This window comes from Schistosoma haematobium, chromosome ZW (assembly GCF_000699445.3).
Source record: "Schistosoma haematobium chromosome ZW, whole genome shotgun sequence".
Taxonomy (NCBI): domain Eukaryota; kingdom Metazoa; phylum Platyhelminthes; class Trematoda; order Strigeidida; family Schistosomatidae; genus Schistosoma; species Schistosoma haematobium.
Genome location: NC_067195.1, coordinates 57,613,598 through 57,641,359, shown reverse-complemented (window position 1 = coordinate 57,641,359; position 27,762 = coordinate 57,613,598). Strand labels below are relative to the sequence as shown.

At 37.9% G+C, this 27,762-nt stretch overlaps 1 protein-coding gene across 2 annotated transcripts; it reads left to right on the top strand.

Annotated features, from left to right (window-relative positions):
* The first annotated feature begins 847 nt into the window (after window positions 1-847).
* PSMC3IP_1 (PSMC3 interacting protein) lies at window positions 848-20,702 on the top strand. Of its 2 annotated transcripts, XM_035731764.2 has the most exons (9): window positions 848-3,311; window positions 3,347-3,432; window positions 3,467-3,556; window positions 3,595-3,706; window positions 3,745-3,815; window positions 6,335-6,409; window positions 16,407-16,460; window positions 18,371-18,430; window positions 20,021-20,702. In XM_035731764.2, exons 1-9 carry the CDS (start codon window positions 3,290-3,292, stop codon window positions 20,072-20,074), a joined length of 624 nt encoding a protein of 207 aa, XP_035589730.2. In that variant the 5' UTR covers window positions 848-3,289; the 3' UTR covers window positions 20,075-20,702. The 2 variants fall into 2 exon arrangements, with proteins under 2 accessions (XP_035589730.2, XP_051071968.1); XM_051211860.1 differs by having other exon boundaries at window positions 848-3,706; window positions 18,075-18,430.
* The last annotated feature ends 7,060 nt before the right edge of the window (window positions 20,703-27,762 follow it).

The following is a 27,762-nucleotide window of genomic DNA, read 5'->3' as shown; positions in this document are numbered from 1 at the left end:
GCAGTCGTTCGTAAACATGGCCCGTATGCTGAAGACGAGATTCTATGTCCTCCAGCAATCTACACATGCGTGCACGAAGTTACGACGTCTAAAGACGTCATCGATGAATCATTGAAAAGTTTGTGCTACACATCTCAAACTGAAAGGCATGCGCAAAAATTCGTAGGTTCTGAAGTGAGTGGTGATAGCAGTTTTAACAATGTCGTCTGCAGCCATACGAATTTGGTCACATGTTTTAACGAGATCAGTGTTTGAGAGACTTTTGTGCAATCGTATACGGAATATGAAATTCAGGCAGCGAGTTCTCGTTTCACGTATGAAACAGATATGTCCGATCAAGTTCAACGCCAAGGGACGAAAACCCTCAACATATTTCCGTTATTTTACCACAGGTTACAAAGTGGCTTAATACTGGCTCGCCTTATACTGAATCGTGATGCTGTTATGAACGCGCCTTATATTTTCTATCAGCCTAGGACTGTCTTAGAATATTTACAAAATAAGTTTGTCATGCCTATCTCCACAGTCTAAGAGGACACTCTAAGTTCAGAACCAAAGTCGAATTACTTATTTTTCTCGCACAGAGAAGTGGATTATTGGGATTCTCCATCAGAATGTGTAATATTAGACTATTCTGTTTATGCATTCAAAGAGAGATTGGATCTACTCAGTACAAATTGCTAGGATTAATTTAGTTTGACCTCCTATCCTTACGATTGAAGATTAAGGGATGAAGAGTTATAAAGTAACCAGGTATAAGCAGTTTGCAAGTTTTCACTTTGAAAAGGTTAATTGATCAGTTTGGTAGTGGTTGTTTGTTAGCATCAATAATACATCTTTAGTGCACCTAGCACTTCGTACAAACGACCTTTGGTTTGAAATTATCGCTAGATTGTTTGGATCTATATCGTTAGTTGGGCAGTAGCACTTAATTGGAAGCCCAATTGTCGGGAAATTTATGTGCATCTCATTGGGTGATTAACTCCGACAGCAATTTCAACCAACTGATCGAGTCGTCCGTTAATGGCCAGCCGTGGCTCGTTATGTTCACCCAGGTTCCCAACTTTGGGGAAAAACCCCAACGTTTGGGGAAATTTTGGGTTTTTTTTGCCATTTCCACGAAATTTTCTCAAAGTTTACTATAGCGGCTTCCCCAAAATGGGTCAAATTTTCCCCGAAATTGGGAGTTTAAGCACATAATCATTTTGGGACTCGAACTCACCTTTACGCCCCCAGTCTGTATCTTTATCCTTTAGATTATGTGGTCTAGTGACTAAACATTCTAAATATCCTCTGAAAGACCTAATTAGGTTCAGTTGCATCATGAACCTCAAGGAAACTACCTGAAAATTAAGGGTTCAGTAGTAAACGAAACTGTAGGCAAACCTCGTTACAAGTAGTCAGGTCTTAGAATTCGCTACCGTCTGTGGTCCAATCAATTCTGTAGTCCCTCATGAGTTTCAGACACTAATTCATACTAATTTGCTAATACTCTTAGTTTTGTCCCGGGGTTAGTGGTCTGTTGCTAGTAGACACGTGAACTCATTAAGCGAGGGCTTTCACTCCACCCACAACCATTATGACCGTATATATGCATATTTCAGTCAGTCAAACGCAACATGAGTTTTCCTCAAAGCCTGGCACATTTATGCATCGGTTCAACATACTGTACCCAATCAGCATATATCCATGTGTATAAAGATTTATTACTGTGTTTGGAGTGATTGGTAACACCTCACATAAGAGCTGTGATTGCTCGAGAGATGGGGTTTGTTGGTAACTATCATAGCTCAAACTCCCATCTGGGAATTTTACTCCAGATCTACAATGATTAGAGGATTCTTCCCAAGGTTTGTACAGTATCTTGGGAGGTTTTAAAGCCTGTGAATTGTGAAATTATCGGTAAAAGTAGTACGTTAAAGCATTTGTATTTGGTTGAAGTTTGTCAGATTTCATTTTACCAAGAATTATCCATAACTCATGTCAAGTAATCTGGGCATAAAGTGGCCTGTTTAAATGACTAATACGGAGTAACAACTGTATCTGGTGCTTCATTTCCTATAAATAATAATGATGGTTATATCAGAATTGCGATATTGAACGGCTCTGTAAGTGGTCTTTAAACTTTAACACCGACATCTAGGCAATTGAAACTGTCAAAATCAAAAGTCTCGCTAAAACGGTGATAAGAATCGCATGCTTACATTTACTTTACATAGCCTATATGTTCATCAAGGTGTTATGGGTTTTTTATAGTCCTGAAGCAGAATATTTATGCTACTATCGTTCGAGGAAGTATTTGTTCACGACTATATTCTTTAGCGAGTCATGGATGATTGTAAAAAATTTCCGCGATATTTGTGCACGTAGACTACGAATGTTCAATGAAGTGACCTGACTCTGGCTTAGCGACATAGTTTATAGGATGAATAAGAACTAGGTCTAACAGTCATATCTTCATTCGCCGTATTGCAAATTGGACCGATGCATATGTGTGCCTGGTCCTAGCTGACTGACATATCTTCATTAATTAGAGTGAATAACCTATAGGGCTTTTTTCGTGAGCAGCGATCACTCGGCCATCTTGTACCACTACTCTTCATCTATCCATCAACATTACTTTAACTATCGGAAATCCGTTCAAATCAATAAAATCTTTCCCTCAAGTTACAAAATAATTTAACCCAGCTGGATCTTAGGTGTTGTGTGACAACCATGACGATAGATTGGTGACGTTAGATGATGTGGTTCAGAATCTGTTACAATATCACAGACGCATTTAATTCACATCCTTTCATAGATCTTGGTTTTCAATACTCCTTCATATACTTGTCTTGGAGCTTGATTCTATTATCGTTGATGCTGCTAATATTTTGATGACCTCGCTACTCATCCTATTAATTTTATATCGATCTTTTGATGCTCACTTGTTCCAAGCTGTGCGTTAGTGATGACTGATTGAATATCAACTAGCCATGGGTTCGGGCAGTCAGAAACTCGCTATTCCTCATACGAAAAGGGTTACCTTAGTGATTATACGGACTCGTGATAGGTTACTGAGCTGCACTACCACTATTACTGTTGTTTCATTCTTGATCGCTATACACTTTAGGTGAATCCAATAAATTGCTTGCTAACTGGTTTCCCAGTTTTACTCATGATTTTAAAATCGACGCGTTATTTTGTCAGATTATCAAATCTTTACTTTCCTAGCTTTGAATTGTCTTGAACTAAACGTACTTGGCTTCTGCAAATTGTATTATTGATAATTTATTCGGAAAGTTAAACCATGTCTAATAATGCTTGCAAAGGTATTTTTATTAATTTTTGTCTTAAATTTACGAAGGTGATGTTCTCACATTTTTTGAGAAAGAGAACAGACCTTTTAGTGTTGTTGATGTGTGTAGTGCTTTGAAGAATTATGGGAAAACGGTAACTATACGTGCTTAAATTAGCGATTCCGTAGGGTATTTCTAGAGCTCTGGATGATCTTGTTGAAGAAGGTTCAATTAAAGAGAAAGTTTATGGAAAGCAAAAGGTTTATGTTTATGACCAGGTTAACAAAACGCACCGAAGTTTCTTAATTCACTGCAGACTAAACTCCCTTCATTCGATGAAAATGAGATTAGAAAGATGGAGGCTCAATATGCAAATTTATCGGTTGAATTAACAGAAGAACAAAAGAAATTGAAAAGCGTAATCGAGGGTAGGGTGCACTAGTTCTATTTTTTCACTTTTCTCTAGAACTTAAAAAGATCACCTCTAGTCTTACAAAGGAAGAAGCAGAAAAAGAGCTTACTCAAGTAAATGAGAAGGTGAGTATTCTCTTAACTAGCTAAGCTTTATTTTGTGGAAAAATTACTTTTAAACATGAATTAAATGTGTTGGTTTGTTTATTAACAGCTGTTAATTTTTACAGGGAAAAGGAAAAGCTAATAGTTGGTTTTCTGACATTCAGTTACATATCAAATGTATACTAAGCAATATTAAAAATGTGGACCCTAGCTATAACAGTAGGGTTCTGTTTGTAATTATTTAAAAGTGAGTTAATTAATCAAACTGTTGAGATAACTGCATTTGTGCAAATCCTATGGGCTGTCGAATTTTCCGTCAGACTGAGTTTCATAATTTTTTATGGTCCCAGTTTAGAATACTCAGATAAGTGTAGGGTGCCGCAATTTTACGGGGGTGTTCTTAAACCATTGTGTGCCTTGGCATAAAAACAACATAAAATGCGGACTATTCTAGCAATAGCCACTGATTTCATGTAATAAACCCGACCGTTGTTGCTACCTTGACGTGGTGGTCGGGCTTGCCTATCGTGATGAAGCAACCGAGCTATACTGGCTGGAACAACCGTTCCTCTGCGTCAACACCTGAACTAAGGATAGGGAGTGAAGTAGTCGAACGCATTGACAACTTCACTTATCGTGGAAGTCTGATCAGCCCTAATGGGTTGGTGTCTGACGAAATCTCACCGTGGATTCGAAAAGCTCGCTCGGCTTTTGCCAACTTGCGTCACCTTTGGCGAAGGCGAGATATCCGTCTATCAATAAAAGGAAGAGTATACTGTGCGGCAGTCCGTTCTGTTTTAATTTACGGCAGCGAAACATGGCCATTAAGAGTAGAAGACACTCGTAAGCTACTAGTATTTGACCACAGATGTCTTAGCAATATTGCTGGCGTCTGCTGGGATCACCGGGTAAGTAATAGTGAGGTTAGACGCAGGGTATTAGGGAATGATGGTAAATCAGTTGATGAGGTTGTGAATCTCCATCGACTGAGATGGTTGGGCCGCGTGTTACGTATGCCCGAACACCGATTACCACGACGTGCAATGCTAACCGGTGTTCGGGATGGTTGGAAGAAAGTTAGGGGTGGCCAAACCAAAACGTGGCATCAGTGCTTGAAGTCACTAACTTCTACTCTTAGCCATGTTGGTAGGTGCAGACTACTTGGTTGGGTTCCGCGTGACTATCGTAACCACTGGTTGGAGACTCTTGGTGAAATGGCTCAGAATCGATCACAATGGCGTCGGTGTATACACTCTCTGTCTTCCCTTAAACTAAGAGATTAAAATCGCTTCATATCTTTCTTTCTATGAACTAATTCTTTCTTCCTGTACTATATCCTTATTGCAATCTTTCTCTTATATATTACCACCTTTGACCTAACCACTGCTATGAATCCGGTGTTCATCTTGTGCTGATGCGGTATGGCAACCTGGACCGATGCACATATGTGCCTGGTCCTACGTTGTAGCTGACTGACTGACTGACTCATGTAATAAAGTCATCATGTGGTCTATTTAATCTTATGATATACCAACCTACTATGTTAAACATAACACGTTTGGCGATGTTTGAGCATCCATATCAAATTGAAACTATCTTAGGTCCACAGTCTTGCCAACTGATTTACCATCTCTGTTTACTAATTGACCCAAAGCCTCTGTATTTGCTTACTTTGTTGTTCAGCTGTACTCATTTAGTACTTCAAAGATAGCCTTTATTAAATACAAGGTTTCTACATGTATCCTAAACCTTCAAAGGCCATTTTCATACCAAAAATGCTGTCCTATACTCACCATTTTATTAACGGTTGAATATATGTTGCCTGATTTGTATGACGGTAGTAAGCTCAAACTGACCACTTATATTCGCGCCGTGATTTCTTCAGCTAGCAGTATACCACAGTTTACAGAACCCAGGCTTAAGCAGAGGATGGTTGTTTGTTTAATAAACTCGATGGCGCTTGTTATTGGACATAAATATATATTTGTATTCCAGAATTTCGGAAACTGCTGGACAGGATACATATGTTGTCACAAGATATCCGTCACTTTAAATCTAACCCAATTGGATGGATCATCTTGTCGCCAACACCATGATCATTAATCTAGTCCATGTAACGGAAGTTCCTAAACCGCTTCTCCTGAATACCTGGAAGTCACTTGTTGCATTCTCATGCTTTTCTCCGTCATAGGAGAATAATTGTCAGGGTCTCGTCTTAGGTATATCTAGTTGAGGGATATTCGTTAGTTCACCTATAGTCAGCTGAAACTCCCTAGAAAATGTCCTACCCACATAATGGTCCTGTGGTTCGTCTCTTTCTTTATAATTATGTGTGTTTAGACGTAGATCGATCTTTTATTATTTTAGTGCACTGTTTACATTTCACACTGATTTTTGAGCTGTAGTCTTCAGTCTGTTTACATAAATATGTTAATCGTCGTCAATGGCTAATAATAATCTTGTAGACAGCAACATGTTTTTATATAATTTAATATACTTATTTTAGTTGCCGTAATGTTCTGTTTGTCGTCTGTTTAAAGCTAAACGAAATCGAAGTGGAAGTGAAAGCACTCAAAGCTAAAGGACCAGGGATTGCTGAAGCTGATTTGAAGCTGGTTAGTTTTCCATTGAAAGTTATCTTCTATGTTTCCGTAGAATTTTTAAATAAATTACCCACGTTACTAGCGTTGCTACTGTAAAGTATTTATAATATTTTTTCAGCTCACTAGTGTGACGAACAGTTTTTGCCTGAAAGCTTATTTACTAAATACTGTTGCATTGCGCGGTTCTACATCTAATCAATATCTGAGTACACCATACCAGTTTTATTACATAGTGCTATCACAACGTGTCAACGATATCAAAAATTAGGCTTGGTAATTATGCCTCAATTTCATTAGCACGTTATTAACCTGCAAAACTCATCCTGAAACTTCATGTGTTAAACAGCATAAGTTCCGGGTTTTTTGGTGTTTAATGATTTTTGCGTTTGTTTCATTATACTGAAAAGTTAGTCAGTTACAAAGCAGAACCTGCACGTATGTACGTCGCTTCAAGTTGCTACACCTCATTAGCACAGAGTAATGCAATAGGTCGGGCTAAATCCCGGAATAGTAGAGGTAGTAACAGTGTGACTGATGGCCGAAAGGATTAAGCACCGGAGATATGATTCAAAAAGAAAATATAAAGTAGTGAGATAAGAACACAAAAATAGTTATGAGGAATTTAGAAACCCAGAATTTGGGGAAAGACAGAATGTATACATCCGCGCTATCGTAAACGATTTTGAGCCATGTAATTCAAAGTCACTAACCATTAGTTATGATAATTACTCAGAACTCAATTAAATAGTCTGTACCAACTAACATAGCTCAGTTCACTTGTCAGTGACTTCATGAACTGATGCCATGTTTTGGTTTGGCCGCCCCTAGCTTTCTTCCAGCCAACTCCTGCACCAGGAGACATCGCTCATCGAGGTAGGCGGTGGTTCAACATACGTGACACATGTTCCAACCACCTCAGTTATTGAGGATTTACTACCTCATCAGTCGATTTGCCATGCTTACTTAGTATCTTATTTCTAACGCAGGCATTGGTAACTCAGTGGTCCCAATTTTATTTTATTTATTTATTTTAACACATAGACATTGGTACAAGGAGGCACCAAATACATATGTGCCACACAAATCTCATTCGATATGTGTGAGGGCTGTGATACTGCCCGGGTGCCCAAACCGAAGCAGGTGGTTTTCTTAGGGGGCCACTCCCCGAGCCTTCGACCTGAAGGTCTGATCCACAAGGCAGTGGAGCATCGTAAGGAGATGCAGTCCCATGGAAGCCGGTGACCAACGATTGGTTCATACGCCATTTGTTCTCGCAGGATACTGGAGCCCATGTGCACCATTGGTTTGTGATCCGGTTAAAGCGCCGGACATTCTCATTTCGTCCTCTCATTTTCGTAAATAACAGTAATGCCACGAGAAGGCAATGAGTAGGACTTCCCTGGCAGAGGCTATATGCGCGTGGCCATGTGAGAGCATTTGGAGAGGGAGAACGGACTCTCCCCACTCTCGGCCGTACCAAGGCATTTGGGGGCCAGTGGTCCCAAAATACAGGAGCGATGCTTCGAAGACACCTATCATTGAATACTAGTAACCTACGAATATTCTCTGTTCTAAATGGCCATGTTTCACATCCATAAAGTAGAACGTAACGAACTGATGGGCAGTAAACTCGTTCTCTGGTTGGCAGATGGATAGCTCTCCTACGCCACAAGTGACCCAAGTTGTAAAAAGTCAATCGAGCCTTCTGAATCCGTTGCCAAGACTTCGTCAGACACCAGACCATCAGGACTGATGAGACATCCACGATACTGGGAAAACCTATTTAGCTGTCTACATGTGTTTACCTTCACTGTCAGTTCGTTTGGAAGATTGCTTCAGTGACTCAGTCTCTTGATCACTTAACTGCCCACATAACATCTCTACATTAATATCTTGTTAATCTCTTAAACAACAGAAATGTACTTATCACAAAGAACTGCAAGACTTCTTAATAGTTTAGTTGTTTGGAGTGGATTGTACCTGAATAATTTAATAATATTCTATTAATGCTTAGGATCAACTCCGCCTGGAGCCCCTCGGGGGCCACTGCCGGTCCCAAGTCCGGGTAAAGGAGGAGGGTTGGGCATGGGGTTAGCGACCTCATCCCGTAGAAAACTAACTCACTAAAAAACGCTAACCAGTAAAAATAATTCAAACCATTTAAACTCTACCTTGGGAGTCAGAAGGTCTTCATTTAGAGGAGTTATGACTCTTCATGGTGAAATCCGAGTTCCTTCGGAAGTCACGAGGCCGATGCCTCTTCTGACAACCAGAGCAACCATTAACTTAGGTACATGGGATTCTTGTACAATGTGGGAGACCGGTAGAGTCTTCCAAGTTGCTGCAGAAATGAAGAGATACAACCTGAAGGTGTTTGGAATCAGTGAAACACATTGGATGCAAGTTGGACAACAACGACTAGCTTCAGGGGAGCTTCTTTTATATTCTGGTCATGTCAGTCACTCAGCTGCAACGTAGGACCAGGCACATATATGCATCGGTCCAAGTTACCATACCTCAGCGACACAACAAGATGGACACCGGATTCATAAAAGTAGTTAATTCAGAGGTGGTAATATATAAAAGAAAGATTGCAATAAGGATATAGTACAGGAAGAAAGAATTAGTTCATAGAAAGAAAGATATGAAGCGATTTTAATCTCTTAGTTTAAGGGAAGACAGAGAGTGTATACACCGACGCCATTGTGATCGATTCTGAGCCATTTCACCAAGAGTCTCCAACCAGTGGTTACGATAGTCACGCGGAACCCAACCAAGTAGTCTGCACCTACCAACATGGCTAAGAGTAGAAGTTAGTGACTTCAAGCACTGATGCCACGTTTTGGTTTGGCCACCCCTAACTTTCTTCCAACCATCCCGAACACCGGTTAGCATTGCACGTCGTGGTAATCGGTGTTCGGGCATACGTAACACGCGGCCCAACCATCTCAGTCGATGGAGATTCACAACCTCATCAACTGATTTACCATCATTCCCTAATACCCTGCGTCTAACCTCACTATTACTTACCCGGTGATCCCAGCAGACGCCAGCAATATTGCTAAGACATCTGTGGTCAAATACTAGTAGCTTACGAGTGTCTTCTACTCTTAATGGCCATGTTTCGCTGCCGTAAATTAAAACAGAACGGACTGCCGCACAGTATACTCTTCCTTTTATTGATAGACGGATATCTCGCCTTCGCCAAAGGTGACGCAAGTTGGCAAAAGCCGAGCGAGCTTTTCGAATCCACGGTGAGATTTCGTCAGACACCAACCCATTAGGGCTGATCAGACTTCCACGATAAGTGAAGTTGTCAATGCGTTCGACTACTTCACTCCCTATCCTTAGTTCAGGTGTTGACACAGACCAGTCCTGAAGCAACAACTTGCATTTAGAGGGAGAGAAGCGCATTCCAAACATTCTGGCATTGTTGCTCAGTGCTACCAAAAGACTCTGCATTTTATCAGCGTCTTCACCAAACAGGACTATGTTATCTGCGTACTCTAAGTCGATAAGTGGACCTCCTGGAAGTAGATCAATGCCCGAGAATTCGGTCGACAAGAGCGTTATTTCCATCAATAGGTCTATGATGAAGTTAAACAAAAATGGAGAAAGTGGACAGCCTTGACGGACACCACTTGAGGTTGCTAAAGTAGATGACAGTTCGCCATAAGCCCTGACTCGACTAGTAGTGTTCGAGTAAGGAGCCTTTATAAGGTTTATGTACTTCTGAGGTACGCCTTTCAATGACAGACACTGCCACAGAATCTCGCTGTCTACAGAGTCAAATGCTGCTTTTAAGTCAAGAAAGACCACCATTGTCGGACGCCGATAAGTATGCCTATGTTCTAGAACCTGACGAATGGTGAATATGTGGTCAATGCAGCCACGACCAGTTCTGAAGCCAGCTTGATTCTCTCATGTTTGCAGTTCACGAGTCTTAGTTAGGCGTCTGATAATTATCGAGGCTAGTATTTTAGATACTATATTAGTTAAACCCTCTCTTATATATTGGGACGATAAGTGATTGTGACCAGTCAGATGGAATAACGTCTAACTCCCAGATCTTAGCTAAAATATTAGTCAACCTAATCGCTAAAATTGGACCACCATCCTTAAATACCTCTGGAGCCGATCCATCTGAACCAGTTGCCCTTCCTCGTTTCAGATTAGCTATAGCCTTTTGAACTTCTGCTAGAGTTGGGGGGCCTACTTCAATGTTCTATTCACACTGTCTGGGAACAGAGGGTAGTTGTAGAGTAGCTGGAGGCCAGCTGAACTGTTCTCTGAAATGTTCCGCCCATCGTTCTAAACGTCTAGACTGAGAGCAGATGAGGGTGTCGTCTTTTTCCGAAATAGTCTGACTTACACTTGACTTATTAATTCCAGTTTCTTTTATTACTCTGTAGAGCTGTCTTGTGTTCCCTATAACCGCCGCCTTTTCCATCTCTTTTGCTTTCGTTGACCACCACTGCTCACGGTCGTTCCTTAGACTTTTGCTTAACCTAGATCTGATTTCTTTATGCTCTTCATCGTGTTCAGAGCCTGATGGGATGAGTTTACGAGAATCCATCAGTGCAATAGACCTTGAGGAAATCCATTGGTTCTTTGTAACCCTGTGGTTTAAATCACGGATAGATGTCACGGCTGTTTCCACAACTGTTTGTATGGCTTTCCAAGCAACAACTGGGTCAACCTCGTTTTCAGAACTACCTAGTCGTGACCTCAGTTGTTCCTGGAACCGACTTTTGGTTTCCTCGCTACTCAGTTCGGTTCTAATGGGTCTTTTTGCTGTGGCTTTTTTGCGTCCAGTGAGGCGCAAGCAGACGCGTGCCCGTATTAGGGCGTGGTCGGAGTCCAAGCAGGTACTTCAGAATGAGCGACAATCTTCTACCGACCCTCTCCAACGGTGACTGATGGCAATATAGTCTATTTGAGTCCATCGTTGGTTTGGTGTAGGGGGTCGCCATGTTAGATGATATCTCTCCTTATGCTTAAAATTTGTGTTTGCTAAAAATAAACGATTGTCTGAGCACAGTTGCAGCAGACGGTCACCATTATCTGTTCGCTGTGCCGGAATGCTAAAATATCCACCTAAATGCCTTTCTGTTTGGTTTAAGCTACCTATCTGAGCATTAAAGTCACCCCCTATGAGTACTATGTCTGAGCGTTTAGCTTTCTGAAGAAGTTCATATAGCTTTCTGTAAAATTCATCTTTCACATCATCTGAGCTGCAGTCAGTGGGAGCGTAGGCAGAAACGACGAAAAGGCAACGACGTGTGTCCCTATCCTTCCGAGTTCTTACGGAGCCGTTTAACCGAACAGCACATAGACGACCGTTGACGGGGATCCACTCTAGCAGTGCTTGTTCCGCCCTCATGCTTAGTGCTATGCCTACACCTGCCAGTCCACGAGAACTGGCCATCGGGTCACCAGATACACGGAGGGTGTATCTCGTCGGCTCTCCGTTTTGCCGAGTTGAGCTCAAGTGAATGACCACACTGAAATCCTGTATGCGTGTTTCAGAGACACAGCATACATCAATGGTACGAGATTCTAGGGTTCTAGCCAGGGAAGCCTTTTGACCGATTTGACATAGAGTGCGTACGTTGAAGGCTCCAATGTGTAGTTTGGAGCGAGGTTTCAGTAGACCTGGGACAGTGTTTTTAGCACTAGAATCGTTGGCTATGGTGACACTTGAGGGGGAAGCCGAAAAAGGAAGTTTAGATGTGAAAGTCGATGTAGGAGCAATAATAGGAAGTGAAGACGGAGGTTGATTATGAATACAGTGGTTTTGAGTGCTGTTAGAGGTATGAGGGCGGTTGTCATTTCCCGGTTGCCCACACCGTGGAAGGGTTCTTCTGGAGGTACCTGAAAAGGAAACTGGATTAGAGGTGGTCTTAGTGACCTGGGTGCGTGATCGCAGTGCTCAAGGGACAACTGCTTGAGGTCGGTCACACACGACCTTTTTATGGGCAATTTTTGTGTTAGCTCCGTACTTGTTGAGACCTTACCGCCGGAGACGGATATCCGTGGGGTAAGGCGAGGTGTGCATTCTTAGGGTCGACCTTTTCTAACCCCACCCCTCCTTGTGGGAAGGCAGCATCGCTGTCATGCTGGTTGTCTGGAGGAAACACCTTACTGCTGTCACACCTCTGTACAGTCAGCGGTACGACTTGGCCTTCGGACCTTGGTTTTGTTGCTTTTAGTCTTACCGCTCTTCAACCGACCTGTCTGACATGGTAGGACCTTGAGGAACGGTTGTTCCAGCCAGTATAGCTCGGTTGCTTCATCACGATAGGCAAGCCCGACCATCTCGTCAAGGTAGCAACAACGGTCGGGTTCCGGTCATGTAGAAGAAAATACCCCACATACACAAGGAGTTGCATCGACTCTGATAGGAGACCTAAATGCCAAGGTTGGGATGGACAACACCGGATACGAAGACATCATGGGACGACATGGACTGTGCCAAAGGAACGAAAATGGTGAGAGATTTGCAAATCTATGTGCCTTCAATAAGCTGGTCATAGGTGGAACCATATTCCCACATAAACGCATACACAAAACCAAATGGACTTCACCGGATCACACCACACAAAACCAAATCGACCATATTTGCATCAACAAAAAGTTCAGGAAGACGTTGGATGATGTGAGAACCAAGGGAGAAGCTTATATAGCATCAGATCATCACGTTTTGGTCGCCAAGAGAAAATCGAAACTTAAGAAGCTCTGGACAACGGGGCAGACAACATCGCAAAAGTTCAATACGGCTTTTCTTCGGGATACTAACAAACTCAACAAATTCAAGATAGCCCTCATCAATAGGCTCCAGGCCCTTCACGATCTACTCAATGGAGAGAAACTGGGAAGGGATAAAGGAGGCAATCATTTCAACATGTCATGAGGTTCTGGGCCACAATTAGCATCACCACAAGGATTAGATCACTGTTGATACATTGGATATGAACAAGAAGGCAGCAATCAGTACCAGCCGAACATGAGCAGAAAAAGCCAAGGCACAAGCTGAATACACAGAAGTAAACAATCAAGTGAAGAGAAGCATCAGAACCGATAAACTTAAATATGTGGAAGATTTAAGAGTGACGGCGGAAAAGTCTGCAAGAGAAGGAAACATGAGACAATTGTATGGTACAACAAAGAAACTCGCTGGGAGTTGTCGTAAACCAGAACGACCAGCGAAAAGTAAGGAAGTAAAAGTTATCACCAACATTGAAGAACAGCGAAACAGGTCAGTATAACACTTCAAAGAACTCCCGAATCGACCAGCCCCACTGAACCCACCCAACATCGAAGTAGCACCCATGAACCTCTCAATAGATGTTGGCCCATCGACAATTGAAGAGATGCAGGAGGGGGCGCCGAGTTCAGCAGCAGTAGGTCTCGACATACATAAAGAGAAAAGCAAGATTCTCCGATACAACACAGCATGCATCAATCGAATCACACTTGACGGTGAAGACTTGAAAGATGTAAAAACCTTTACATATCTGGGCAGCATAATCGATGAATATGGTGGAACTGATGCAAATGTGAAGGCGCAGATCGGTAAAACAAGAGCAGCATATTTACAACTGAAGAACATCTGGAACTCAAAACAACTGTCAACCAACACCAAGGCCAAGATTTTCAATACGAATGTCAAAACAGTTCTACTGTATAGGGCGGAAACTTAGAGAACTACGAAAGTCATCATCCAGAAGATACAAGTGTTTATTAACAGCTGTCTACGCAAAGTACTTCAGATCCGTTGACCAGACACTATTAGCAACAGCCAACTATGGGAGAGAACAGACCAGATCCCAGCGGAGGAAGAAATCAGGAAGAAGCTCTGGAAGTGGATAGGACACACATTGAGGAAAGCACCCGACTGCGTCACAAGACAAGCCCTCACATGGAACCCTCAAGGCCAGATCAGAAGAAGAAGACTAAAGAACACATTACGCCGAGAAATGGAGATAGACATGAGAAGAATGAACAACAATTAGATAGAACTAGATAGGAAGGCCCAGGACAGAGTGGGTTGTAGAATGCTGGTCGGCGGCCTATGCTCCATTGAGAGCAATAGGCGTAAGTAAGTAATACTTGAGATCAAACTCTCCAATTTACCTACTCTTCAGGCTCTTTCACGTATACTTCGTTTAATCAAGAGCAGATATAAAAATGTGATTAATCTTAACTCGACGCAAACATTGCATCACTTTGATGTAATTGATTTAGATATCTGTCATAAACTCTGATCGTAGTTGTTACTTTGACGTGGCAATCAGGGTTACCTATCGTGATGACTCGACCGATCTGTATTGGCTAGAATACATGTTCCTTCAGGTCCTACCATGACAAGGAGGTCAGCTAGATAACGTTATTAAGAACAGTAACTTGAGGACCGAAGGCAAAGTCATACTACTGGCTAGAGGGGTGTGACAGCACTAAATTGTTTTCCTCGAACAACCAGCATCTGCAGCGATGTAGTCTTATCACAACGGAAAGGAGTCAGAAAAGGTCGAGTCTTAAAATATCACACCCCACCTTACCCCACGGATTCCCGTACGACGATAAGACCTCTTGAAGAGCAAGGCTAGCACATCAAAAGCCTCCCATAAAAAGACTTTCCGCGACTAATTATATTTAGAAAATTGTGGTTTATGTTTATTATTCATACACACCTCATTAATGAACAATGTTTTATACCTCCCATTTTCCACTCAAACCTGTCATCCAATAACACTAATATTTTTGATGACAATAAAATTGGTTACTATTGTTTAAAGACGAACATAAAAGCCACTAATTTATACAGCGATTACCATTTTAGTAACAATAAACTCGAGTTATCATGTGGGCACTAGTTCAGATGCGATTTCTAACGTGTTTACAATCAGAGATAATTTATTTCTCAGCATACTACATCTTTTTATACATTTCGGTGAGTGGGAGTGTGCACTTAAACTTATTGTACAAATATTTCTCTAACACTACTTTTTTAATGTGGATGTTCATATGATCAGAATATGTCGGTAAAGGTGAAGGTAAAAAAGCCACAGTCGTCTTAATTCCAGCCGTGCGCGTCTGGCCTCAAGTATTTGTTCCTTGGGTTCTGCGGTCACGCTCACAGGTCGCTAAGACCACTACTAAATCAACTCCTTTTTCAGGTCCCCCAAGAAGAAACATCCTTCCACGGTGTGGGCAACCGGAGCTGACAACTGCCCTCATACTTCTATTAGCATTCGAGATCATCTTGTTAACGATCAAATCCCTCCCTCATCTCAGAATAATTCTTCTGTCCCTACGCCTAACCTCTCTCATATGTCTTTATTACCACGCCCCACCAATGCTAATGATTCGAGTAATTCCTGATCTCCTAAAATCACGCCCTAAATTACACGTTAGGGCTTTTAGTGTCCGAACCTTGTGTCAGATAGGAAAGTAGGCTTCTTTAGCCAGGACTCTAGAATCTCGCGCCATCAGTATATACTGTGTCAGGATTAGCTTGCATCATCGCCCGAATCAGTGATAGGGAGTGAAGTAGTTGAACACATCGACTGCTTCACTCATCTTGGGATGTCTCGTCAGTCCTGATGGTCTGGTGTCTGACAAAGTCTTGGCAACGGATTCAGAAGGCTCGATTGACTTTTTACAACTTGGGTCACTTGTGGCGTAGGAGAGCTATCCATCTACCAACCAGAGAACGAGTTTACTGCCCATCAGTTCGTTACGTTCTACTTTATGGATGTGAAACATGGCCATTTAGAACAGAGAATATTCGTAGGTTACTAGTATTCAATGATAGGTGTCTTCGAAGCATCGCTCCTGTATTTTGGGACCTGTCGAGACTGGAGAAGCTATTATTTACGCTCCCTAATGCTTCCTGTTGGTTATGACCTTATGTTGTAAATCTATCTTAATTTTTCAGTTATCTTGCATTATTTCGGCTGAAATAGTTGATGAGTTTGTGTACGTATGTATGTTTGCATCTTACTAGGTCTCTGAAAATCATACGAAAATGATCAGCGAATGGAGGAAGCGTAAGCGTATCGTGAGTTTCGGAACTTTTGTCTATCTTCTTTTATTTGGAGAGTGAATTAATGAATTCAAAAAATTAGTTTTTAATGACATACTTTTCAATAAAAAATAATCGGTGATAAAGCAGTATTAGACAGTTGCAAGTCTATCTTTATCCTGCAACTAAAATCAGTGTAAAATACGACTTGATTTACATAACAAAATTATCTAGTCCCTTATAATATCTTTAGAATGACTATTTGTTCACTATCTGATGAGTAAAAGTGGTGAATCAAAACAGTTTCTGAGATTAATGAATAGTTGTTTATAGTAGCAGTAGGAGTGTATAAGCCGTTGGAAAAGTTGCAATACCATGAGACCTATGATGTTTTTGGCACCCAAAAAGCGAGTCTTCGTTACTTTACCATTTAGAGTTGACTCAAATAGTCTCATGTTGAAGCGAAAACTTAAATTAGCTGTCAATAGGACATTTTATGCATCCCATTTTTCCATCATTGAAAAGTCAAGGTCCATGTTTCACCAAAAGCACAAACAGCATGTAAGCGATTGTGTCACATTACTTTGCGTGTATCAATTTATATGTATGTGCGGAAAAACATACATAGAGAGGAGCAATCGTGAGCTACAAGTAATTGTGGCTAAACACGTACTTAACTGGCTGCAAAAAACAAATGAATTCCGATGGTCAAATAAGATTACAGGATAAACAAATATCTTCCTCCATTACGAAACATTCGGTTGAGACTGGTCATAAGGTTGACATCGAGTCAGCCTTTGTGGTTTTGTACAAAAACATTCAACGACATATCCTAAGGTTTATTGAAACCTCGGTTATGCAGAAACCGAAACCCCTTTTATGTGTTCAAAAACAATTTGTTTCTACCGTAAGCCTACCTTGATAATACTGATTTGTTTCCACATTGTTTTGTATACTTTATTATTATCTTTGTTTCCGCTTACCTTTTGATTTGTCTAGTTGTTGATCTTTTCATATAAAATGTCTTAACAAGTATATATGTGGTTAGATTGTTCGAAGTGTATTGCACAAAGGTATCATATACCTCTGATAACCTTTATCTTCTCATTGCATTATCGACATTTATCAGACACTAAGTGTTTTAGAGTAGTTGATAAGTTTTCTATGGCGAAAACATCTATTGGGATCTAATGTATGGAGATAAAAATACATCTACCAAATAACTATCCGACGAAAAATACACTGGTAGTGTGTATTTGTCATAAACAAGTTTGTAATTTGGAATGAACGTTTATATCATTACTTCATATTCTACACATATTTAATTGCAGCTATGTTTTCATGAAGAAGCCACTCTTTGTTTAGCATCGAATTAATTCTGTAAAATTCTCACATTTTTTTAAAAATACTGTTGTCTGAATATCATTTACTGGGCTTACAACAATTATATTTGTATAGTTTGTCTTAGTTTTAATGCTCATTTCTTCGCTACCTGTCTTTTTTTCTGTTTCACACCATACTACGTAGTCATAGTAAGTAGTCTGCACAGTAATAACTTTTTTTTATAATTTGTACATATGAATGAGTAACAGCCTCTTACTTCTACTAGTCTCTTATCATATCTGTATTGGTCTATTATTCTATTTACAGTTGGAGTTTTTCCTCCTGTCTAGTTTGATTACCGTTATGTGCTACGTTTTGGAACTTTTTATCTTAAATGATTTGCCAACTTTATAAACATGGCTGCTAATTTTTTTTCTTTAGTCAATCATACCTACTGTCTGTGTTTTCTTACAATACATACTGAAATGTTATTTCTATACAGTTGTAATTTTATTTTGACAATGAACTGGACACTAATATTATCGTAATTTCTGGATGAACTATATAATTTCTCTATGATTTAATTTATTAAACATTGTTACTGATTCTTGCTCAATTATCAGGCAATGAATATTGTTGATGCTGTGGCTGAAAGTTATCCTTCCAGCAAGAAACAGTTAATGGTAAGTTGTGGGACGTTTCCTACTCATTCTTATCAATTAAAAATGTTTTGAAAGGTCTTTCCTATCTATCATATTTGATTGTCAAGTTTTATTTATTTATTTAAACACAGATATTGATACAAAGGGGGCACGGAATACATATGCGTCATAAAAGTCAATTGATTTGTGTGTGGGCTGTGATACTGCCCTCCGTGTCCACCAACCCGGGTAAACTGCCGGACATTCGTCCTCTCAATTTCGTAAACAACAGTAATGCCACGAGAAGGCAGTGAGTAGGACTTCTCTTGCAGTGGCTGGGAAGTCAAATTTTAACTTGTTTACACTCCTGTTCAGCTTGGCTGATTGATACAAAAGGCTGTTGAAGAGTTACTGACTGTGTAGGGATTGATTCTAACTCCAGTTTGTATTATTCTACCGTAGGATCTTAAACTTTACCTTCCCTATGAAACACTGCTGTTTTACATTAGTACTTAAATTAGTAAATATCCGTTCGTTTCAATGTTTTGTAGTTGACGGTTTGTAGGAACTGCCTCATTTAAACCATACTTTTATTCTTCTAGATCTTCAGTTGTAGTATTCCTTTCTCTTATGTGGACAGATGAACTACATGAAAACTGATGAGGTCACGTATGAATTCGAGTTATAAGGCGTTGACATTAGCTTTTAAAATGATCTCACTTTACTCGTGTTATGTTCTTATCTAAACTTTGATTTCTTTTGTTTTAAAACAAAGTTTCAAAGGAAATTTGGAGGAAACAACATAGATATTACTCTTTCAAATATATTTGCAAGTGAATTAAGGTGTAGATAAACTTCGGCAGGTTGTTATAGTTTTTTCTAAGACGATGGAATTCTTACAACGATTCTAGCCTAATGGGTGAACTAGATATCTCAAAACTAAATAATGGTACGACCAAGAAAGACAAAATAAACACTGTATTTACAACTCCTTGCTCGTTTAGCGTTAAGGTATCAGTCATAACATTAAAAGCGCAACCAATAAAAAGTTGTCCTTCAAGTTGCGTTTGGCTATATCTAACAATGACATCAATAATTATGACAGAGTAATTAAGGAGTACATTCCAAAGATGAGTTAGTAACTCAAGATAAAGAATGAGGAAAGAAATACCACTGTGAGTGGGAAAAATTTAAAACATTGAAATAATTTTGTAGCGGGATGGGTTCGCTTCGATAAAGAAATATCTTTGTTACACTTCGTGAGCTATGGAAATAATTATATATTACTTCAACTAATCATAATGGATAGGATTACGTAGCACGAAAAGGACAACCAAGTGAATGGAGTTATTGACATTTTGTTTTTGCTTGTTTGTTATCATATTGGTAGACTTGTGAGATATCTCCCCATGGCTGTTTATCTGTATGAATTGTTATCCACAATGAATTATTAGGATAAATTCGTATGTGGCTGTACATCAACATTTAATCAATTCTAATCTGCTTTATTTTTATTGCTTTAAATGAATAACACAGTGAATTACAGGTTTACTATTGAGGTAAAGTAAATATATCAGTACATTTATAGTTTCTAGTCGGAAACGTATACTTCAGTCATTCATTTTATTCCAGTCTGATATAGGTATAGAAACAGATGAAGACCGTGGGATTACAATACCAACATGAAATGAGAAGTTGGTTATCGGAAAGCCCAAGCCTATTTGCATTTGATATTTTCTTTATACATATTTTTTATTCCGTTTTCACTTCATATCGTTGTTTTTTTTCTAAGATAAAATTTTGGTCAAACATCGCTTAGCATTTTAAATATTTTTTTTCTTATAAAGTTAAGATTGTTTGAAGTCAGTAAATGTAGTCGTAGGTTCGAAAACTACATTACCAACTTCCGTTTTAAAATCTCAGTCTCACTAGCCTTCACACAACACGGTGTGGCTCAATGCAGAATACATTAATATGTACCTGATGAATAATTTGCACTGGATTGTCATTGTTAGTAGTAACATCATTCAGTCACAGTCAAAGTATGAACCAGCATCAGCACAAATTGTTACACCATATCAACACATTGAGATGAAAATAACGGCATGAATAACGAGTCGAAACAGTATTAGTATCGATGGTAGTGAGAAAAATAAAATTTAAAGGACACTGTTCGGAATGTGAATTAAGGTATGAGATTATATATGACCTAAATATTTACAAAAAAAAAGAAAACAAGTTTATCTGCGTTACTAACCGATTTCGACCCATACAATCCAGTTTTCCAACCTTTAATTGTAATTTATCCAAGCCTACAAACACGGAATGGAGCAACGGCCAATTATTTCATGAACTAATGCCATCGCTTTGTCTAGCCGTTCTCTCCTATAGTATGCAGTACTATGTTACGCCTACATGGATTATTCTAGCTTTTGAACACACCAGTCACTTCGATCTTACTGAGTCATTGTCAACTAAGTAGATCTTAGAAAAAACAGTAGGTCCATGTGTTTCGATAATAAAATCGTGAATGTGCGTTATAGAGTGTCTATTCGCAATTATTTAACTGTCTAATGCACGATAATCCCTCATGGTTGGATTCCTGCATTCTTCAGCACTATGTGCAAGAGTGAAGACAATAGGAATAATACGTCCTTCGGGCACTCCGGTATAAATCTAAGTTTTCTTGAGAGGCAGATATTTCCATGAGAAATAAATTTATTACGAAAATACTACAGTAATATAGCAATTAAGATGACGGAAAATGGTTGGGGAAAGTTGTTCCCAGCATCCAATATGCTTTGAATCCAGCTTTAAGTTCTGGTATATATGGCTTTGTTCTTGAGAGACCCTCATATGCTTCCTTAATTTTACGGACCAGTTGGCCATTTGTATTAGAGGCATTAGAGTTGGTGCTTGTCTCATTTGAGCCTTAAACATAATTTGAAGAAGTGAAACTAAGGCAGGGGGTCAGAGATCTAAAAATAAAGCCTTGTAAAATGAGAGTTTGCAGTCTACACTTCTTGAGTGTTCCTCAATGTTTTATCAGTTACTGAGGATCACTGCTATACATATGACCTTCCAGAAACTACCCTCTTTAGGTTAGTCTTGACTTCTGTTTTCGAAACCATACACCTATGTGAATTGAACCTAAGGTCCACTTTGGACAGCTGTTACGATAGAAGGATCTTGATCCTCTGCACAAAGCCATGACGTAGCTTACTTTTGTTCATTCGATTTTAGTTAAACCTGGCATTTTCATGATCATGTTTCGAAAATATAGGTATACTTTATCTGGATTTAAAAGCGATAGACTCAAGTTTCGAAATTAGGATTTGTCAAGTTAATTTAGACTGCACCGAGTATTCACAATGAACTTGTTAGTTAGCAGTCTTTTTTAATAAATTTGTGATAAGTCGTTTGGAATTGAAGAAGTGTAGTAGACTATCAGATTAGTAGTTAACTATTCAATGCACGGAGACTAATATATCAAAATAAGTATATCAAAGAACGAAATGATAAGATCCACTCACTATCATTTTCTATGCTTATACTTAGCAAGAAACTTTGGGAAACAGAAAATGTATGGTTCTGAAACTTTGTTGAACGATGTGCAGAACTTCTACCGCCTTCATTCAAGTGATTGCCAGTTCCCTGTAGAAGTGTACATTATTAATCGTCCGAAAGTGATCAGTTATGGATTTTAATCATCAATGTGGATAAAATTGCATAAACTAGTGTGACTGAGTTAAAATAAAAACCGATCTAATCTATGATATATGATAATAGTGTCAGTTAAATGTGCTGTAATTTGTTCTTGCAAATGTTCTATAAAATATCGCGAAAAGCCAAATTTAATTATTGGATTCATCGTTTCATGTATTACATACCTTGTGATAAACGATTGTTTATATAAATTTAGGAACCGCTAATTTTACACATTACAATTTGAAGTATCAAGATTCATTGTGCTGGACATAACGATTAAACTACTAAAACATCTACATTGTTTACACTCAGCGAATATGTACGTGATAAATCAATGAGCGTTTATCTACCTAGTGATAGGTTATTACTTTAAATTACGTATCAAAATTTTCGGTTTCTAGATCATGGTGAAATGGTTATTTTTACCAAATTAGTAAAATTAATGTAGTTACTGTGTCTAATAATCTTCGGCTATACCTAGTTATCGATCAGCTACCCACGCATAACTACTGACGAAGTATTTTGGGTTTTTTTATTCAAGCGGATATTTCGATAAGGTAATCGATAGCTAATTAGAGAATCAACCGGAAACGAGTAATATTAGTACAGTTTTACTTTGTGAGCTCTCGTTATTTGTCTATTTAATCACAATCTAGTATCGAAATGAACTAAAATGGAGCAAAGAAAGCGGCAACACAAATTTATTAAAATCACTAGACAAATGATGGTACAGTGATCCTTTAATTTGGTGTACGTATTTAACTGAAAAGAAAAAAGTAATGGGAAAATTAATAGTGGTAATAATTTGCCAAAAATGAAAGATTGATATCTTGTTGTCATGAAATCTTTAAGGTTTCCAAGTAACCATTAAAAGGTGAGAGTAGATAAATATGCAGATTTTCTCAAATCCGTTGTCTTTTAGCGAAGTTCACTAAGCCTATTTCCTCGTTTTAGATGGGTTGCTGGAATAAGTGAAAGTCTGAAACACTTGTTATTGTTATAGTTTCTGATAGCTAATTTATTGATGCTAAACTACGTATAACAGAACAATAAACAGTAGTTCACGTGTGTATTTCTGGGTATATTTCGAAAGATCTATGATGTAAGTAGTTGAGTCAATTATTGGATTCGCTAGTTATTCATTTGACTTTGCACAAAATTTATATTTCATTAAATCACCTAAAGACAGACGAACTGTATTTGGCATTTCACGTGAACAAGATGCTTTTCAAATTCTTGGACAGTATTAGCTGTCATGTTCACCGTGACATAACAGCTATGACGTGCTGCATAACACAAACTTTGGTCACCAAAGAATTATTTCAAAATACTCAAGGTAATCAGTCTTCTTTACTTTTATATTACTTGATATTTGTGATAATACGCTAAGCCCACCTCCATTTCCACTGTTTTAACCATTTCTGTTACTCCTCTCATATCAAACAATTCAAATGCCTCATTTTCTGGGACTGAGTATTTGGACGATTTCCTTAAATTCATTTCGTGTATCTGGAATAGAAAAACAGTAAACTTCACACGCTTTATGTTTTCGTCAAAAGTGTTGGTCAATGGTCATTTTGGCCTGGAATCATTCATTAAGTAATCACATCCCTCGTTGAAGTGCCTGATCCACTTATCAATAGCTATTCCATTCCTGTAAGATCGAGATGTTAACAATCAGAGTTAACCAATTGTTATAACAGTCGAGTTTTGTTCGTCTACACGAATGAGACATTAATTTACCTTAGACGAATATCTATACTAGATTCTATCCCAGTGTCTATTCAACACAATTGAGATCAAGAACACGTGATTAGTCTGACTAGAACGTAAATATTTTTCCACACTAAAAACCGACAACAAGCCTACACAACCCAAAAACAATAATAATAAAGATAGGAGAGTATATAAATCATCTAACGCTTGTCAGACTATCTACAAGTCTGACTAAGGAAACAACCAATCATTATCATTCTAACCCACACATCACCAAAGTTCTACCTAGTTTCGCCACTTTGGTAACTGAAATCTGTCAATCAGTTTAGTATTAATGTTAAGTTATTTTGTATAAACAAAGTTGACATTAATACAGCTTTTAAAACGTTTCAAAGAAATTGTCAAGGACAAATACTCAGATTTATTGAAGCCTTAGCTATTCGTAAATTTAAATAGAATAAAATTTAGCCGATATTTTAAAAAATGATTATGATTTATATCAGAATGGGTTGTGTGGATATTATAGTAATTTTAAGCTTGAGATCATGAGTCAGTTGAAGCTAGACCACCATGGGAAACCTGGAAGCACTGGATGGCTGTTTCGTCCTACTGTGAGACTCCTCGGCAGTGCGCATCCACGATCCCGCCCTGTGAGATTCGAACCCAGGACCTATCAGTTTGGTTTATTTATATTTTTAATGTCCATCAATCAAACAAATTTAATACAAAATCTTTACATGGATTTATAAAAATACTTATCTATTCACAATTATATTTTGATGTAATTATTATGAATAAATTAAAATGTTACTTGTGAAAGAGAAAAAGCAACAAAAATTTCATAGTTATCTTTTTAAGATATAGTTGAAATCAATACGAACATAGGGTATTATTGTGATAATCTACAATTATAAAATTTCGTTTAGAATTTATAAAATTTTTCAAATCAGAAATAATGAAAATTAGTAGTTTCATTTATGAAACTATTTCAGTGTTACTATAGTGAATGAGAACACAAGTGAGGACAATCGAATGTATTACAGAACATAGTAAAATCTAAGAATCATACAGTAAGTAATGCATTTGCAAAATGTCAATGAAGTGTCTCAAACTTGTTGAAAAGAGATTTCTTTGCTGAACTTCGCGCTTTTAATATTTAATTGAGAATTACTTTCCAATTTATCATTCAGTCAAATCGAAGTTGTTAAGCAAAGTTGGATAGTGGCTAGCAGTAGAATTCAGGACGCGCGTTTCGTCTTATTTGGGACTTGTCAGCTGAGTGTACCTGCATCCCAGACATAAGTAAAACAACACCAAGTGAATTTAAATCGAAGTTGTTTTTATGGAATGTTATCAGCGTTGTCAAATTTTAATAACAAACATTATTCAAATTAATTAGTTTGTCATAGAAAATGCTTTTTACTGAGTATTTATAGAAAAAATTCTATATTGCAAAAGTCACACAATTAAAAATTTCTTTAACAAGTTGAGATAAATGATAGATGGGTAATAATGGTAAATTTGTTGAAAATATTATCTTAATGAGATATACTGTCACATAATTATTCGACTCATTGAGTAAAATTTCGCTTTCATTCTTTAAAACTGTATTGTGCCCATTTTCATGATAAGATTTATTTGTAATTCTGAAGAGATTGTGGTGTATGCTACTTATGTCGACAAAAGTAGTATATAAAACCAATCAGAAATGGAATGCCTGAGAGTAGAAGGTTGGGAAGATTGAATCAAAGAAAATGGGGACAGAGAGCAATTTTTATGGCAACGAAGGAATGAAGAAGTTAAAGACAACCGATGGGGAATTTGCAAATCAGGTATTGAATGTTCCCATATTACGAAAGAATTCAGTAATTTTATATCGAAATACAATTAGTCGTCCCTACCTATGTTCTCGTTCACTACAAGATCACTTCATGAAAATAGTACACATTTCCCTTAATAATGTTTAACGTGGACAAAATGTCCATCGCGAACAACACAAAATATCGTATACAACTACTTTTTGTATATATTAGATTGTTGAAATCACTCACTTTTATGAATAGTTTTTTTTAGTAAATACTATTTCTCCTAATAGATTTTATAGTTAAAAGAGTCAATAAGTTATTTATTCAATTAGTTTGTTTTCCTTTGATGTTTCCTGTATTTATGACACTAGAAAGTATACATGCATCGGCTCTTTTGATGTGAAAATTATTCACATAGTTGTTGTTTGTATGGTGTTAGGCTAATATATTTATGTTTATTGTTTTTAGATGATGAAATTGAGATGTAATTGTGTTAATGCATAACTTTTTCAGTTTATTTATGGATAGTAAAAAAAGAATCAAAGCTTAAACTATAAGTTGTACAGTATATAATTCATATCAATTAAGCATAACAAATAAATTACACATTGAATCTCATTACTATTGTCTATCTAGTCTGGAACTAAATCACTTTCAACATCAAGAAATTTTATAATGATTATTTACTTGGAATATTATTGTCAAAAAGGGAAAAGTTGTAATGAAAACTGACATTTATGACTTTGATATTTATTTCATACCTGATATTTAAAATATTTCAAGGATAAATAGATAGAAATTCGTTTAAAACTACGTAAATTACATAGCCCACTGATTCGTATAGATTGTTTTTCCTAAGTTACAAAAAATAACCAGATTTATTAAAATCATACTACTAATTCATTTTTAAATAATAAGCTCTATTTAAATTCTAAATTTTGATAAACAGTAACAGTAATGGACTAAGAAAAAGTTTTGTATTTAGTCAAATATTGTAAAGAAAATATTTTATTATGAGAAAATTACATAATGGTTAACACAATGTTTATAATTAATTTAACCACAACTTCAATGTTAAATAGTTAAAAGCTTTTGATAGAAAGCCAGGGACCTAACTTTTATGTCATCTATCTGATAAGTCTTGCTAATTGAACGCTATATTAGGTTCCTAAGCTATTCTCATAACTCCCAAGCTAGAACTACACAGCGACCTAAACTCGAGAGAAAAGGCGCAAAATATGCGAGAAGCACTATACTCCAAAGGTTCGTTTTAGTACAGAAAATGGAAGGTGCTTACAGCATTTTAGATATCCTTGGGTTTCCTGAAGATTCTGGAATGCTACTAAACATAGAAGCAGTATAGTAATCAGCCAATCAGAAACTCCGCGTGTGACTTTCCACTTTCTTGATGTTTCTGGCTAAAACTTTATGTGATTGCTGATTGGATGAAATGTTTCTTAGTGTTTCCTGAGCCTTTCTTGTCTATTGTGAGAAGTTTTCTGGATCACCTCAACACTATCATTTATTAGATAGGAGTATGTACAGTCTAGTTAGAACTAAAGCTCCCCGTACCTTTCAATTCTTCGTCACTCACAATTAACCCAGTGACTTAGTTGTTGTAAAAGAAAACGAGTTTAAAATCTAATTTAAGAGATTTGGCCATTTGAAGTGATTAATATTTTAGGGGATTTTAATGATTGTTGAATTTCGTTGAAATTATAAATCGATCAATAATGGTCTACCTTAGATCGGTTCATGATTTTAATCACATTAATATTTTATTAATGTACAATAATATAGTTGCCAATCTAACTCACTTTTCATCAGAATATGCTGTTAGTCATGAAATTGAAATATAAATATCCTAAAGGTGTTATAACTTGTGGCCTTGTGCCCTAATGATACCGCCAATTAGAAAACGGTGATTTTTCGACCGGACCAATGACGCATAAAACCCGTACGAGCAGCCTAAAGTTCTTATCGATCCTGCTTCCTGCCTAGCCCTGCCTGTTGAGTTCAGAACACCAATTCCAGCCTCCGCGATAAGAACCATGTATATCAAACATACTGAGTTTATTATTAGAAGGGGGCTTTTGTGGAGATTGTAGAAATTTTTAATAGTTGGATTTATGAGTCGATTAAAGC